Genomic DNA, 17,417 nt, shown 5'->3' with positions numbered 1-17,417 from the left:
TGTTATTAAAAAATTACTAAACGACAGTAACTGATACAGAACATCTAGGGAATGGAGAAAGGTAGCATAAGAAAAGTATCTAGGGGAGACACAGAATCAAGTCTATTGACCCCTTTTAAGGCCAAGGAAGGAATAAGAAGAGAGACCCAACGGCATGGGCATACAAAACCCTATGTAAAAGAGATGAAAAGAAGAGAAAAGCTAAAGGTGTGGGCCTTGTAAGTTGTATTGAATGCCTGAGCATCTTTATTTTTATTTTTATTTTTTTTCCAACTACCTATAAAATTAATGATTTGTGAAGTAAATAAACGGAAAGATAGGAAAGCGTCTCTCCAAGGCGCACCGTATTCATTACTCCACTTCCATGGCCGGCCACATGGAGAGAATTCCATCCTGGAGTTCCAACCCAAAATTTTTTCTATTACCTCATCCTTGAGAGTTAAGACTGTCAGAACCTATGACCATGCTCTTTTGAAGCTGACCGGGGAGAGAGAGAGAGAGAGAGAGAGAGAGAGAGAGAGAGAGAACGCAATACAAAGAGGATAAATGGGTCTTTTGTCATTTTGAGGTTCCCTCTTTAACTTTGGTAATGGCGAGAGCTAGGCCAAATTGAATTCCATGAATAGTTAGTTAATCTATCTGAAGCGATCGAGACTTTGTTTCGAGATGGAAGTACTGTTCCTTCGGACAAAAACAAGAGAGATTCTTAATGACAGCAAGGAGAGCCGAGTGATCACCCAAGAAGAAAACAATCACACAACTGTGCTAAGATTCGGACAGTTCTAGTACGAGGACCGCAGCTCCAAAAATTCCCCAGCAATGGCTTCTAGCTGCTACACTCCTGTTCCGGTCGTTGCCATCTCACTCGGGCTTGTTCTTCTTCTTCTTGCTTCTATAAGTCCTGCCCTCTCAGAATCGATCGCAAACAACACATTCCGACCCCGCAAAGAGCTACTGAAGTCTAGGAGGATGAGAGCTCTTCTCAAAAGGCTTAACAAGCCTTCTATGAAAACCATTCAGGCATCCTCTCCAACATCCAAATCCTCTTTTCATTCTCTCTCTCTTATTATTATTATTTTTTCATTTGAGTACATTATTAAACTCGGATTTTATTCATTGGACAGAGTCCTGATGGTGATATTATAGATTGCGTTCCATCTCATCTTCAGCCAGCATTTGATCATCCTAGACTTAAAGGACTGAAACCTATGGTACACCAAATTTTATCTACTGTGTCTCTGTAGAATCGGACTCTGAAGCTCTCTATACGTGAGCTCTAAGAGTAAGTGTGAAATATTCTGCTTGCCTCCAATGTATGCAGGATCCACCAGAGAGACCCAAAGGCCATAGATATACCGATCCGGTGGTTGATGAAAGCATTCAGTTGTGGAGAACTTCGGGCGAATCATGTCCAGATGGAACCGTGCCAGTGAGGAGAACAAGGGAAGAAGATGTTCTGCGAGCCAGTTCGGTAAAAAGGTTCGGTAGGAAGCTGGCAGCAAGACTACGGCGAGATTCTGAGAGTAGCAGCCATGAGGTTAGTCTACGTAAATGGGTTGACGGCTATGCTGTTGTCAGTTAATTCTGCTCGAGCCATTAAAATGATTTTAGATAGAATTTAATCAGTCGACCGATAGGAAAAAGTTAGATTTTTTGTGTCCTATAAACAGAAGGCCAAGTGTGCATTTTTAAGCAGATTTTCGTGGTAAATTTTCCTGACTAAAGAACTGCACCAGCGGCAGTCTAATGTGAAGAGAATGTTCAAACAAAACAAGCCACTCCATTTGTTTCCATTTGTCTCCCAGTCAAACACAATTTTTCACATATAGAAGGAAAGATAAACACAGGAGAAATCAATTTTTGGCAGTTATTTTTGGAAAGTCGTCAGGTTAATCCACACTATGCAAGAAAGGGTAAAGAGAAATACCCTAATTTGCATTTAGAAAAGATTCAGGGAAAAAAAAAAAAAGAAGAGACAGATGATTCATTTGACTTGTCATCATTGCAGCTCTCAGTTGTCCTCTTTGAGCTGAGACTAGCTTATGGCTGTAATTTTTCTTTTTCAGAAAATAGTTTAAGTTCCACATTGACCAATTCCAGAAATTTCAGATGGGTATTTCAAGTCTACTTTTTCTTCCCCCTTGCATGATTGCATGCTATTTATAAATTTACAATTGTTTACAGCATGCAGTTGGGTATGTAGTAGGAGATCAATATTATGGAGCAAAAGCAAGCCTGAATGTGTGGGCACCCAGGGTAACCAGCCCAACTGAGTTCAGCTTATCACAGATATGGGTCATCTCTGGATCCTTTGGCCATGATCTCAACACCATTGAAGCCGGATGGCAGGTGCAAAAATATAGATCTAGCTTAATTTCTGTATAATGACTCTCCTTAACATTCTTTTTTTTTTCTTTCAAGTATTCATCCACGCGAAGAGGCAGCAATGTTTTAAATTATTATGAGTTTTCTTTTTCCTTTTCCTTGATAAAAATCTAGTGAGGAACTCACCCAATTCATCGAGTTGATGAAAAAGAGGAAAAAGGATCGAACATAAAATCTTTTGGATCGTTACCTACTACTGAGCTGCCATGATAACATTAACTTCTCGTAATTACTCTTTATAGAGCCCAACCACAGGTCCAGAGTTTTGAGGACAAGTCATCCCGAGAGCCAAAGCCAGATTTTTTGGATGCTAAAATAAATAGATGCGACCCCCAGGACAAGTTCCAGGCCACATATTGAAACCACTGATTCTCATTTTTTTTTTCAAAAAGGAAAAAGTAGTCCTTTGTTCTTTCTCCTTGATAGCTTAATATAGCTTCGCTTAATGTAGCTTCATGCATGCAAGTTTTAGCTGCCATTAGAAAAGGAAATCCATTTCCCTTTCCTTCTCTTCCACTGAAGCTTTGCTTACCGAGATTCCTCTAACTTCATTTGTAACTTTCCCATCCCCTAGGACTAACCATTGCCATCTGATGTGTTTTTTTTTCTTTTCTCTTCTTCCTCAGGTCAGTCCACAGCTGTATGGAGACAATGCTCCAAGGTTCTTCACTTATTGGACTGTAAGGCCACTTCCTGTCCTTGAACCAGTAAAATCTCTTCGTATGTTACTAATTATATATCCAAGTACAGATAAAAATCTTGATAACAAAAATCCAATCAAGTAGACATAACAGTTAACTCTGATCACTTTAATGGTGTAGACGGATGCATACCAAACTACTGGATGCTACAACCTCTTGTGCTCGGGTTTCATCCAAACAAACAACAGGATCGCTATCGGAGCAGCAATCTCCCCAACATCAACGTATAATGGTGGGCAGTTCGATATCAGTCTGCTGGTCTGGAAGGTAAATTAAATTAAATTAACCAAATACATTCCTTTCAATACACAAGTAATAAAAATAAACATGTACGTTATAATTTTAGCATTAAAAAAAGAAAAACACCCAATTCAAACTGTAAATTTTTTCCTCGATTATTGTTTTAGAAATAATGTTACAACCACTAAGATTCAGACTATTCAAAAATAAAAAAATCCATCTTTCTCACAAAAATAACGAAATCCATTGTAAAAGGAAATTTGCCTTAGAATCCATTTGTTGATATCATATTAGGAAGCAGCTGCAATAAATTCATGGAATTAAGCCACCTCTTTCTCGGACAAATGCATCGTGCTGTTCGTATCAAAAAATTAAGCCATTGTTACTAATAAATTCCAAGTCCACTAGCTTTGCCCATTCTTCATCATTTATCTCCTGCGCAAACACCTCAAAAGCTAGTAGCTAGGTGTGCTGCATGCATAAAACGACTACGTCTTCTTAGAGAGAACACAAATACTTGTGTTCTCAGGGATAGTTCCTCGTTTCTTTTTATCTTATGACTTTTATATATGCTGTTATACTATGGGAACCCCCAAGGATAGATATCCACCGAGTTCTACTCCATCAGTGGCATACCAGACGTGCATGGCGTGTGCTGATCAATACTAATTATAATGATAAGTGAAGTTGAACGAAGTGAATAATAATGGATTCAGCTTTTGAAATGTGTTGGCCCACCTTCGACTGCTCGCATGATGGTGATGGTGGATCCTGGGATGGCTCAAGCTAGGATTACATCCGGACGTCTCCCATGGATATGGAGTTCATGCCTCCAAGCTACCATTTTTCTGTTGGGCTTGTCTGTATAAAACTTTCATGGCTTTTTGTGGCACCTTAACAAGCTGGGCATTACTCAGAGATAAAACATTTAATATTAATAATCCAGGACGCGCGTGGACATTTCAAGAAATGTTCTTCTTTTTTTTTTTGTAGGCGAATCTTATATAGTATTAACATTTTCTAGAATTTTTTTAATGGTTCTCATACTCTGGTATTGCTATTTCTAATACTGCCTCCAAAAAGAAATGAATAAAGAGGTAATATGATGCTCTTGATAAGTGATAACTTCTCTATATAAAGGATATTATACAAATATATATATATATATATATGTAATAAAAAGTGCTATTATCATAATGCACGGAGTTTAGAATTTTCAGAAATATTCAGTACGAAATAATTGGATTCAAGAAAATTGTGAAGATTCACCAAAATCCTGAGAGTATGGGTAACATTCAGCAATACAAATATTCTCAAAGGTGGACATTGATATCGAATAAACGACATATTTTTATACAAGGTTAATTAAGAGGACAAGGTAATTAGGAGCATCATCATCTTCTGAGAAGTGATAATAGAATGATAGTATATTATCATCGCTAGCACATCAATTCAGAAATATTTCATGAATTCAGCGATCTATCAAATTTCTTACAATATTTGGACTAATTCAGGATTCTGGAAATAACATGTTGAGTGGTCTACCTACCGTAGCAATCAATATTTTGCGAGAAATTAATGAGAAGTGCTGCAAAGTTTCATCGATATTGTGATCGATGAATAAGAAGTGATATTCTTTTTAAATTGTTGTTTGCAGGATCCAAACCATGGTAATTGGTGGCTTGAATTTGGATCAGGTCTACTTGTTGGCTACTGGCCATCATTTTTGTTCAGCCACCTGGCAGAACATGCAAGCATGGTGCAATTTGGGGGAGAGATCGTCAACACCCGGGCGTCAGGATCCCACACAACAACCCAAATGGGTAGCGGCCATTTTGCCCACGAAGGGTTCGGCAAGGCATCCTACTTCCGGAATTTACAAGCTGTTGATTGGGACAACAGCCTGGTACCTGTGCAAAACCTTCGGGTCCTCGCAGATCATCCGGATTGCTACGATATACAAGGAGGGATCAACAGTGTGTGGGGAAATTATTTTTATTATGGAGGCCCAGGAAGAAATGACAGATGCTCATGAACAAATGAAAGAGTTTGTTCTCTCTTTTTTCATTATTATTATTATTATTATCCCAGAGGAGGGAAGGTTGCTTAATTGCTCTTATACTCTTTAGGTTTTCTAACAAAAATGTTAATTTTTGATTGGTTATTGTACACCCTCTGTAAATTTTGGGAAAGATACGGTGGTTCTATACACACTGCAGATTGTGGTTTTTTGTCACCTTTGCTATTTCTCTTTCCTTGGACTCGAATACAGTGGATATGCAGAGTTGCAGCTCGTGGTTTTACTGTGTTTTCTTCTCTCTTTTTTCCTCTCTTTTCCTCATCCTTCTCACACCTTTACTACGAGGAACAACATCCAGTCATTTAGAAACTAAAACTTTGCTTGGGATTGTAATTATATATGTATAGATCTGTCATCAGAGTGAGTCTTGAGGTAAGCCACATTAGCTCTCTCTCTCCAAAAACCTAAAAGCCGCATTATTGGGTTCAACCAAACTTTCTGGACGACTAGGAATTACAATAATAAGAAATTTAAGGCTCATGCAACTTCACTTTGAAACACATTAGATTCAAGACCTCACAATTTACAAGAACTCTGATTTTTACTGTACGTACCTCTAAAGTAAAATTCTCATTAAAAACTTTAGATTCAAGACTCTAAATTAATAGTTGCTCAATTATTTTTAATGATTGTCAAATTAAAATGATATCAAATATTTTCTAATCCATTAAATTCCCCACAAATGTGTCTATTGGCTCCAACATCTCCCGCCAGAACATAAGAATGTTGGTTGCGTTAACAAATAGAGGTACGAGGCTATGAGCTGCTCGTCAATAAATGGAGACGAAAGTATCTGCAAAACGAAAATGGCGATGAAAGCATTTTGTGGAGAAGCAGAAGTGTTTTACTGCTTTAAAGACTTTACACAAGAGAAGAGGTTCGTTTGGTTCTTGATCGCCGATTCTCAAGTCGTCCTCTATTCTCTGCGGGTGAATTTAGGACAGCAACAACTTCTTCGAATGCTGCATCTTTTACAGATCCAGTAATGAAACCATCATCAGGTTCTGGTAGGCTGGTCGCGATCAATGAGTTATATAAGTTCTTCAGAATTATTTATTCTCAAGACAAATACATCAAACCCAGATAAATATTTCATAATCAAGCTGAAAGCTCTGAGCAACATGTTCCAGAACCCTGTTCTTCAACTTTTCATTTTTTTGATCAAAAGCAAATAACTGCAATCTGCAATGCAAATGAGTCCAACATAAACAAGTTTGTATGGGGAAGATGCGAAAAATGAGACCAAGATTGGCAAAAGAAGAGCAGATTGAGCCTCTTAAGATACGAAGGAAAATTGTATGTTACACAAACAGGACTTCGCTCGGCCAGGTGACAGAAATTATATCATGCATGCAGGCTTAACGAGTTCATTATGCGATAAAGGTTCACTATGGTACCGGGCCCTCGGTGCCATTTTTAACCAACTTCGAGCTTTCTCCAGGCTTGCTGCTGCAGAATCCTTTAAAAAAACATTCGCACTGAGATAAAGATGCCAAACCTTTAGAGACCCTGCTAACCGCTGAAAGAGAACCAAGAAACAACTTCAATAAATTGCATGGCTCTCCAACAGGCAAATCACAGAAATAATTATGATCAGCAAAGACACAAACCTTGGTCTTGGAGTTGGCTGTTGTACAAAACTAAAGAACATGTTAAAGATCTCATCTTTGTTAAAATAACCTCCGACTCCCTGGAGGGGATGGAAGCTAGCTCCCCGGGTAAAGATGCATGCTGCAGGCAAGTTTAAACTTCTACCTGACTTCATTGTTTGCACCATCACATAATTCAGACAGCATGACAAAATCACCAGAAGTGCTGCTGCTATTTATGATAGCATGTTCAATCAATCTAATCAAATCTTCAGGACCGCATATCGGAGAACTGGAAGCTGTAACAAAATTTTGGACCCCACAATCTGCTCTCAAGCAATTCAGCAACAAGCTGCCCTTTGGACATAGCGGTCCCTTTCCTATTTCAAAATTTTGTTCCCATCGCCCATCTGTAGTTTCATATGCCCTTACCAGTGCCATGCAGAGCTCATGGAAGTCTTTCTCCTCCAAAATTTTCTTGACATCGGAGAAGGCACTACGATTTTCCATGGAGCAGCTATTTAAATTTTCACCAGCAAATGCCTCAAATGATTTCATTTTGGAAGCTACTGCACGTATAGACACAAGGTTGCTTATAAAATATTGAGCTTTGATTGATGAGTTGGAGACAGCATCTTCCTCATTTCTAAGATGGTACAGTTGGATCATGTTGGCCAGCGCGAATCGTGTAATTAAGATAAAAAAGCCATAGAAATTCATGCCTAACAAAAGAAAGTGCAGAGCAGGAAAATAATTAATATGCTTCAACATCCCTTACTTTTCATATGTAATCTACATTTTTATGCTGTACCTGTGTTAGCTTCAAGATTACGCTGACAGATACTTTCAAAATCATCACAGATATCTCTGATGTCTTCTATATACTCCTTGGCCACATTGTAGTCTTCAACAAGCAAATTCCACTAAATATGAAATAGAATTAGTGAGGCAGAAGGCATGTTCCAAATCTTTCAAGAAATTTGTCCAATATTGATGAATAAATGTTTGTCTCACCACCCAAGAAAGGTTATAAGCATTGAACCAATTATGGTTTATAGATATAGCGTCTTCCTGTGATACCAGATCAAAATAAATACTGCTGTTAGGAGGCCAGGGAGAATAGGAGTAAGAAAAATTACTAAATAAGATTCAAAATATGAAAGTTGAAAATGAAATGTATCTGGAAACTTCTGTATTTCTATGACAGAAGATATAGGCATAAGAAATGTTAAAACATTTACCCACATTACTTTATGTCTTTCCGTCTTTTTCTTTCATCCTCAACAGAAATTAAACTCACTCTCCATAACAGAGCCCCCTCAAACCATTTTGCATGCCCATACTATTTAAATTGATTCTCCAACACTTCATCCTTAATTTTGTGCAACTCCAACAGCTAATCTATTGTACTCATTTTTCACCCTATCCTTCCTAGTTTTACCCCACATCATCTCAATATTCTCATTTTTGCTACTGTCAACTTATTTTCCTGGACCATCTTTATTGACCAAAATTTTATTATTTTTTTCTTAAGTTACCAAAATGTGTTGTTGACCACAAAGTACCCCAAAAGCATCTCCACTTCATCCAATTGATAATTACAGAATGCAGATAAAATTGACTATAGTCTCCCTTTGCTTCAACATCGCAACAATTACATTATGGTCATCATTCATTAGCAATAGGTAATTAATTTCAGTATGCCTTCTAAGAAAATTAACCATTTATAGGAATAATATATTATGAGAGAATACTTGATGGTTGTGCTTCAACTATGATTATAGATATGGTTATGTCTGAAAGAACTATGGATCAAAGGTTTTTTTATCGCCACAGAGGAATGGATGTAAGTCAGAAATGAGAAAAAATAAACAACTTTAAAATGTAAGATTTAGAATATCATGTTACATAGATACCTAAGATTTAGAATTTCATGCTATACAGGTACCTCATTCAAGCAAGAGATAAAATAAATCTATGTTAAACTTACCAAATTATGAACTTGATGATACCATCCACTAGGTACAAAAATAATTTCATTTTGTTCTTGAACACACTCCCACCAAATAGACTGCATATAAGATTCACAATCAATGTTTTGGTAAATAGAAATTAGGCAAGCAAAAGATAAGGATATATTACCTTCTTAAAACCAGGAAACTGTGTTTCAGAAACATCATCATAAACATTATACACCGAGTTCTTCAGGTGCCTACATGAATTATGAAAACAACGTCACCTAAAACCAATCTTAGTGGATAATGTACTAACATGCTTAGCTAGCAAATGCTGTGGAACTTCTTAATAGATCAATTGGAGAGAACTGCAAGCTGATTTGGGTTCAAAAGATTTCATAGAAACTAAACAATAAGCCCATAAACGTAGTACACATTGAAGACACATACTACAAAATATCCCTTAGATACAGAAATCGCAAACCTCCAAAGCCTAATGAACACCTCTGATATGTTTAGCGATGTTGCCTAAGGTCATCGAGCTCAAAAGGTAAAGAATGATGTGCTTTGTCACATCAACATTACTCAAAAGAATGAAAACAAAAAAGATATTGTAAAAGCATCATCCTAGCTACTCAGTATGCACCGCATGTTATTGAAACTTGAAAGCAATGTAGTTACGCCACTAGTGTTAACTCCAGCTTCTTGAAAGAACCATAGCTTCATCCACAAAGCATAAATTATTGAAAGAACCATGAACAGCTGAAGAATATTAAGTATTAGACATTTTGAGGCTTCCAACATTTTTCAGCCCCCAAGTATTTCAATACCTGATTCTTTTTTTTATCACTCAAAAGTAAAAGAAAAAACAACAATGGCCAGTGAATTGGGCATCAGCAATGCACCACTTCTCTCAAATAGCATCAACCTATGTATATTAACTGGACTAGAAACTATATCCAACTCAAGCACACTCTTGAGTGATTTGACCAGTATGATTTGTTGACCAATTTAAAGGTCTGCATAAAGTACAGATTATATTTCTTCCAAGTAATCTTCCGAAACACTCAACAAAGCCTAGCTTCTTCACAAATGAGAATCAAGTTACAAGGCTCAGCTTTTGTTTTTCAATTCTAAAACAGTGTATTGTTACGCTTCAATTTTATCCACATTAACCAGGAAAAAAAAATGGAGTCTCGACGAAGTGGCCAATTTACATATCGTTGGTAAAGTTATATTCCGACTGCTCATAGCTCTCACTCTCAAATAATTAGCCAGTTTTGAAACATAAAGCTTATCTCAAATGAAATTCAATAATCTTGAATAGTCATTTAGAGAATCCAAGAGTACCTATCAAAGACAAGGTGACATTGTGAAGGTGGTAGAAAGAGCCATTGTTTTTTCCCACAAACATTTGCAGACCAGCTGTATGATCTGAAAACATCAGCATGAAGAGGAGTCCACGTACCTAAAGAAAGACTGTAGTGTCATAGTTATAAATAAAAGATTCTATTGATCTCACAAGGGTCGAGCTAAGCTTAAATCTCAAGGAGATATGTATGTGGATCAAATCATGCATAAACTGCATCACATGATTATTTTAAAAAATAAATAAAGAAAGAAAGAGAAAAGAAAAAATTAGCAACATCATGTATACCTTTTGCTCCCATGTAAACAAAGCGGTAATCAGCACAGTTAATTTCATTTTTATCACGATGAATATCAGAATCGCGATGCATATAATGACTGTCAAGATACAGATTGAGCCAATCATCATTGAAGAAGGGTGGAGTTGTGTAGGCAACATAATCAGGGTACTCCTGAAATTTAACACAAAATGATGAGATAACAAGAATTAAAAAGAGACATAAGGCTTAGGCTTCATTTTGAAGTGGAATAAGTTAACCTGGAGTAAATGGGTTAACTTACTCCTACTTCTCTTTACTCTGGAATAAATTATTCCACCCTACCTGATGGAGTAATTAATTTCTGGGTCAAGTGAAGTAAATGGGTTTGGAAGGCAAAAAATTGTTTACCAACCTTTCAAAAATACCCATCTGCCCTTCTGAAAAGTGATTTAACCCAGATGTTTCGATGAGTGTTTGGTTGGAAAAGGGTGAAACAACTAGGTTAAGTACCTTTTACTCCCTCTTAGTCCGCTTCCAAATGCAGCCTAAGAGAGTAAAATAAAACAAATATCCACTAGCCTCTTTGATGTTCAGATTGATGTATAACAGCTGTGACAAATTGTTCCTCATTTAAAATATATAAGATTTAAATAAGTTAGTACTAGCCACAAGTTTTTTTTCACTTATTTGCGACTTATTACCTCATTTTATAAATTAAATGGGCCACGAAGCATATCATAAATAACACATGCCCATAGAGAGATACACATGCTGCATGTATGCATATACACATGCTCGTAGATGCATACACACAAGAATACCTATGCGCATGCACATGCACATATAGGTACAAAGACAGAGAGAGAGTGGAGAAAGAGGAGAATGGTAGAGGATAGGATAAGATTGGAAAAAACAAGAGAAACAAGATTAGGGAAAGAAGAGAAGGGTGGTAAGATATTGAGACAGAGGAAGAGAGAGAAAGTAACAAACAACTCATAATTTCAAAATACCATTCATCGTCCACCTCCATGGCTTACATGATTATGAAAGAAAACGAAAAAAATTATGACTCTCCAACTAGTACTTTAATTTTTTATGGCCTGACTTTTGACCTAAACTTATAGCTCTTGAACTTCCCATTCGATGAGCCACTACAACTACACCTAGGGATTCCCTTCAAGACTAGTCACTATTAAAAATAATTAAGGCTCCATTTAGCAAAGCTTTTGGTGGGCCAGAAACTACTTTCTAGCCCTCCAAAAGTATTTTTGGATGGAATAGAAGTATTTGGTAAAAAAATCAGAAAGTTGTTTTAGCTTTGCCAGAAAACTAAATCAGCTTCTTGAGAGAAGCTACAAAATGAAGTTTCTTCAGAAAAGCACGTTTAGCATGTGTTAAGAAGCTGTTTTGATTTATAAAAATTTTTCTTTTTGGAACAAAATACCTATGATAAAATATTATAATTACAGAAAATGTCCCAACAAAGAAAACAAGAAACCCAAAAATTAATTTCTAAAAATATTATATCAATAAAATATTAATATATAATGATAATAATTATAATATTTTATACCTTTATTATTGTATTATACTATAAATATAATATTATATTACATTATATCATAATACAATGATATGTTATGTTATATAATATCAAATTATGTTATGTTATTATGCTATAGTATACAATATTATATTACTATATTATAATAATATTATATTACATATAGCAATATTATACTATATCATATATTTATGTATTAATACATATTATATTTTTTATGCTCTGTTGTATAATACTATGCAATGTTCTTATGGTTATTTTGTCATACCAAAAGTACTTTCTCAATTTGTTTACCAAACACATTAAAGTTCCACAACACTTTAGAAAAGTAGTTACCAAACAGCAAATAGCTTTTTATAAAAGCTCTACTTCAAAAAGCTCTACTTCCGAAAGCTCTATTGCCAGCAGCTCTGCCAAATGGGGCCTAAGACACTGCATGTTGTAGCTTCTATTGACATATAAATTTTTTCACTTAAACATATAACACAAATTAGCATTTGCAATAAAATCACGCCAAACCAGAACTCGTCAAGCTGCCAAACTTCAAAAGCCCCAATGTTTATTTGATACCTCTTTCCCAGCCTCAACCAACTTTCCTTCCCTCATGATGTCTCTTAGGAGAAACTAATTCATCTAGATCACTCACAAAACAATCACTCTCATGCTTCTGGGGACACCACCAAAGGAATCCCATGTGGCATAACTCATGTAAAAGGGTTTACTGTGGAGTTTGTTGAATACCCCATCCAACATATCAGGCAGCAAATTTTTGCAGCAACACAGTGAACTTTAGTGATCTATATTTGTATAAAGAAAATTGCTTCTTATCTCAGATGAACACACTGCATAACCTATTGATTATGGTATGCTAACTCCCACAAATCATCAGGCCATAGTCCAATTACAGACACCAAAAACTTAACGATAAGGAGCTCATCTCCTCTGTCTGCACACTGCATATTAAGTTACATTTTACCCTCAAGGCAGATGTCTGAATTTGTTATATTTTTTGGATCTATGAACAGCAACTAAAAGTTGACTCCAGACTTAACACTTTCAAAACTCTAGACATATTCATAAATAAAAGTGTGCACCAACAAGTCAAGCAAAAAAAATTTAATCAATTACAAACACATAAAATATTATGCCACATACTAGGAGCAGCAAAATGTGATCATGAATGACCACCAAATGCAGCATATAAACCAATAACTTTCCCTAGGAAATTGACGCTGTGATGACCAATTGATGTGACATGATGCGACGAGAAAATGTATGCACATACAAAGGAGAAACACGAATAATCCATGGCCATTAAAATATTTGATTCATGAATGAAAAATATAGGAATTATATGGCTTTGATTGGTTTCTTTCGTACCACTAAATGCGTATATTATAAATAAACATTACATGGACAATTCAACAAATTCAAAACTATATCAAATAATCTGCTAGAAAAATCATCCAGAGGAGGAATTCTGTTAACTCAGTTATTTGCCCAAAATAGTAAAGCATGCTTTCAGGATCTAATATTGTTTTTCGGAAATTTGCGACCAAAAGTAAACCAAGGACCTAAGACCATGTTCGCTGAGACTGAGAAATGAGAATAGTTAAGCAATTCACACCTCTGTATTCACCAACAAAACTTGTAGAGATGATTGGTGAGAAATAGATTCCAAATTCCCATATCAAGAGGAAGGAGGTACATAAAGACAGAGAAGAAAGGGGGCGGAGCAGTCAAAGAGAAGAATGGCAGCACATTTATAGAAGAAAACAAGAAAAAATTTTGACTCATAGAATACTGCTTTAAATGATTCCTCCGATTAATAAACTAATATATCTCAGACTTCTTATTCTATAACCCATTACACCTTCACTTAATAACTCAGCTAAAGATATAAAATCATTAAGAGGTTTCACTTGGTAACTTCTCTTGACATGTAGGAACTTCATCACTGACATGATTACACAAATTAGCATTGCCAATGATCTCACATCATTATGCCTCTTATAGCCTCCCAATTCTTTGATTTTATCCCCTCTTTCCTTGTATAGTTATCCTGGATGGCTGCAAGTCCCCAATATCATCCTTCCAAAAATATCTTGGTTATTCCCACCTCCTTTGTTAAGAATTCCTATTTCGAATAGAACCTTGACACCATGGCTGATCCACTTGAATAAAGAACCAGCACCCCTTTTTTTTCTCCTTCCTTCCTCTCTCTCTCTCTCTCTCTTCAATTTTTCATCTTTCTTCTCCCAAAATCATCAATAGATTTTCCACGTCCATCACTTGTGTATCTGATGGGATATGAACTCTGGCCTAAGGTTGTGGCCGAGGCACTATCAGGTTTATTAAGCTAACCTTTTATGTGCATCATCATGAGTTAGCCTTTCTGTAAGCAAGGCACATAATTAAACAAGTCTTGAAAAAATAGATCATGCAACTGAATCATTTTCGAGTTTGTATTATGTGCCTTCTGTTTGTTCATGTAATAGAAGAAACACTAGCATAGAAGCAAGCAACAATACTTCTATCCCACCTTGACAAAATGCCAGTCTTTAAGATACAGCAAGGAACCCATTTGCTCACTGCCATTTAAGTCATCAGCGCACTTCTCCGCAGAAAGACCAAGCCAGTGGCTTATGAAATCTGCAACAGACATCTCAAGTCTCTTTTGATCTGTAAAGTCTCTTGTACAACAGTCGGCAACCTGCAACCACAAAATGATTTATATAGCACAAGAGCTCGAAATAAGTGTCGAAAACAATCACTTCAGAGCAGCACATTTTTTTATTCCTGCGGACTGTTTATCCTGTGTATACAAAATGATGCTGCGGTATGAAAGCATTGGTCAGTCAAAAATATTAGAAGAAACACAAAAAAAAGGTTGTCAGTAAATAAAATAGAAAGTCTAAGCCAAAGGGAATATTCCTTTCCAGATAATGAGATCTAAAGCAGCATTCATTTCATCAAGTGAATCAAAACTAAATCAATATACCCTCTATCTAGATTAGTTAAAACTTATCCATATTAAAAAATAAAAATAGACTAAGACACTGTTAAAATAGCGTCAACTAAGAACTGTTGTTTGACTGACAATGTTGCATAGGTGTTTAAGCGACCCACCATCCACATGTTTTATTGCAAATATAGGCAGTGCTTTAAAAGAATCCAAGATCACAGCTAATAACAATAGTAAAAGAACATAGCCAAAAGATATTGTCTTTTGGTGGTAAAGTCATATTTGTATTGCTAGGTTCAGTTTAGATACGGCTGTACGAAAATTGCATTCGTAATAGGTTGGATATTATTTCAATGTTAAAAATCAAATTGTAAAAATACAACCCATGTCCCACCTATCACCAACCAATATCTTATAACTTCAGAGACCAAGAATCTTTTATTCCAATATTTGCACTCTGCACTCCATTGTAGACATGACCCATTTAGGGATGCTTATCAAGTATCAGCATTCACAAACATCAGCACTCGCTACTTCCTGCAGTCTATCCCAAAATGCATTGTCAAGAACACATTCCTTAACACTCATCCACAGTACTAGCAAATTTAGGGTTTATTAACTCGGCAGAAGTGAACATGGATTTCGTGCTCGCCTTTATTCAAAGGATGCCCTTTCAATTCAACTAACTTTGTGGCAAATCCAATCACACTATGGCCCCAAAAATCAGTGCAGGAACCTGGTGACGATTGTATATGAAATTGAGGACGCTTTGTCCTAGCACCTAAGTTGTGTTTTCCTTCACAAAGAAGCCTATAGTGCTTCTTTCTTATCCATAGCTTCTTTTCCATTTTCTTGTCGTAGGTCGTTGTCGTCATCTACTTCAAATCTTGAAGGTGATTCGTATCAGGTATCAAGATTGAATAAAGATTGTTTTTTTATTTTTGAGAAAGAACAAGAGAAGAAATAAATCAGGAAAACAAGGATGTGAGATGGTGATCATGATGATGATGGTGATAGACCTGAACGAGGGATTTGCCAAAACGGCGGGCGAAGAAGGGGAGGTTGGGGCGGCCATTGGGGTTGACCCAATCGGAGCAGGCCCTCCAGCCGTCCATCAGGCCCGTCAGAACCACGGGGCGGTTCCCTTTGAGGTACCTCTCCACGAACTCCTCGTATCTCAGCTTCCGCCCGTCCACCCTCTCCACTTTCTCTCCGATTTGGAGCCCGGCCATATCTCGGAGCTCTTCTTTCTTCAGCTCTCACCTTGACCTTCGTTTCCGCGGGCACCCCTCACGGGCTTCGGTCGTGGGGAGCCCTAAAATTCCACCCTCTCTCCAATTTGAAGCCCACCCGTACGCGCGATTCTTCGCTTCTCGCTCTAACCCTCTTTTACTTTCTTTCTTACGGATGCATCCAAAAAAAAAAAAAAGTCGAAAAAGAGAATACTTTGAGGTGCCAAGGGCAACTCCTCATCATCAGCCCAAATGGTACTACCGGAATGGCTGGCTACATAAACAACCATCCAATCTGCAGCCCCATTAGTTTCACGGAGCACATGCTTGATCTAGAAGGCCCCGCCATCCCTCACCATATCCCAGATGTCTCACAGTAAAGGATGGACACAACCGTTGCCCCTAAGGCCCCTCTCTGATCCAACTGATGATAGTGGCCGAGTCCCCTCCAAAACAATGGAACTAGCCCGTAAGGCACATCGAGCGTGACGAAGGCCTGCCCAAGCAGCCCGTAGCTCCGCACCCAAAACTGATGTGTCGAAGAGTTGACTGCCCCCTGCAGCCACAACCTTGGCAAACGAGTCCGGAATAACAAAATTTGCACCGCCCCACATACCTCCATCCAAGACATCTCGCTCTAGTCTTCTTTCTTGTGGCATTTGTCACGGGCTGCGGTTGTGGGGAGCCCTAAATCCTAATATAGGGCAAAACTGACCCGGACCAGTTTGTCAGCTCGAACCCGGTTCACCTAATCCAATTTATCGGTGATGTCACTGGCACCTTAACCTTTTTGTCCCATCGGTTATGGGGGTATGGTGAGCCAGATCCACTCGAACCTAAAACTATTAGCTGGATCAACCGATCCATGATGCACCTAAAATCAAATGGATCATCTAATAAATTCATCCCAAGATGAATTTAGTAATCTACGGTGCACTTAATCCATCTAATGATTTCTTGTATTTTATATTGCATAGGGACAAATGGCGCATATTGAAAATAGACGGTCCTTTCCAGCGCAAAACATGTACTGCACAGTATCCTAAAGCTACCATGATAAGTACCATGAGAACCCAAT

At 37.3% G+C, this 17,417-nt stretch overlaps 2 protein-coding genes across 3 annotated transcripts; one reads left to right on the top strand and one right to left on the bottom strand.

Annotated features, from left to right (window-relative positions):
• The first annotated feature begins 310 nt into the window (after positions 1 to 310).
• LOC103708162 (NEP-interacting protein, putative (DUF239)) lies at positions 311 to 5,629 on the top strand. The gene is made up of 7 exons (XM_008792960.6): positions 311 to 1,020; positions 1,125 to 1,211; positions 1,322 to 1,537; positions 2,185 to 2,349; positions 3,012 to 3,065; positions 3,207 to 3,353; positions 4,984 to 5,629. The coding sequence occupies exons 1-7, from the start codon at positions 820 to 822 to the stop codon at positions 5,359 to 5,361; spliced, it is 1,248 nt and encodes a 415-aa protein (XP_008791182.4). The 5' UTR covers positions 311 to 819; the 3' UTR covers positions 5,362 to 5,629.
• A 420-nt stretch (positions 5,630 to 6,049) lies between these two features.
• Positions 6,050 to 16,564, bottom strand: LOC103708161 (2-oxoglutarate (2OG) and Fe(II)-dependent oxygenase superfamily protein). 2 transcript variants are annotated; one of them, XM_039125730.3, is made up of 11 exons: positions 16,127 to 16,564; positions 14,685 to 14,855; positions 10,608 to 10,770; positions 10,301 to 10,418; positions 9,138 to 9,207; positions 8,986 to 9,066; positions 8,010 to 8,066; positions 7,807 to 7,918; positions 7,017 to 7,717; positions 6,804 to 6,925; positions 6,050 to 6,588 (listed from the first exon to the last, which is right to left on the bottom strand). In XM_039125730.3, the coding sequence occupies exons 1-9, from the start codon at positions 16,337 to 16,339 to the stop codon at positions 7,158 to 7,160; spliced, it is 1,545 nt and encodes a 514-aa protein (XP_038981658.1). In that variant the 5' UTR covers positions 16,340 to 16,564; the 3' UTR covers positions 6,050 to 6,588; positions 6,804 to 6,925; positions 7,017 to 7,157. The 2 variants fall into 2 exon arrangements, with proteins under 2 accessions (XP_038981658.1, XP_008791181.2); XM_008792959.6 differs by lacking the exon at positions 6,050 to 6,588 and having other exon boundaries at positions 6,655 to 6,925.
• Positions 16,565 to 17,417: the final 853 nt, after the last annotated feature.

The sequence above is a fragment of the Phoenix dactylifera genome, chromosome 1 (genome assembly GCF_051530095.1).
Source record: "Phoenix dactylifera cultivar Ajwa chromosome 1, Ajwa_hap1_PhDact_Kaust_v1.1, whole genome shotgun sequence".
Lineage (NCBI taxonomy): Eukaryota > Viridiplantae > Streptophyta > Magnoliopsida > Arecales > Arecaceae > Phoenix > Phoenix dactylifera.
Note: the sequence above shows the minus strand (reverse complement) of the source record. Positions and strands in the feature narration are given on the sequence as shown.

Coding starts and splice junctions, on each gene's coding strand:
- LOC103708162 (XM_008792960.6), top strand. CDS start 820: ATGGCTTCTAGCTGCTACACTCCTGTTCCGGTCGTTGCCATCTCACTC. Junction 3,066..3,206: donor GGTTCTTCACTTATTGGACT/GTAAGGCCACTT, acceptor TTAATGGTGTAG/ACGGATGCATACCAAACTAC. Junction 3,354..4,983: donor TCAGTCTGCTGGTCTGGAAG/GTAAATTAAATT, acceptor TGTTGTTTGCAG/GATCCAAACCATGGTAATTG.
- LOC103708161 (XM_039125730.3), bottom strand. CDS start 16,339: ATGGCCGGGCTCCAAATCGGAGAGAAAGTGGAGAGGGTGGACGGGCGG. Junction 14,856..16,126: donor TTGGCAAATCCCTCGTTCAG/GTCTATCACCAT, acceptor TTGTGGTTGCAG/GTTGCCGACTGTTGTACAAG. Junction 10,419..10,607: donor TGTTTACATGGGAGCAAAAG/GTATACATGATG, acceptor GTCTTTCTTTAG/GTACGTGGACTCCTCTTCAT.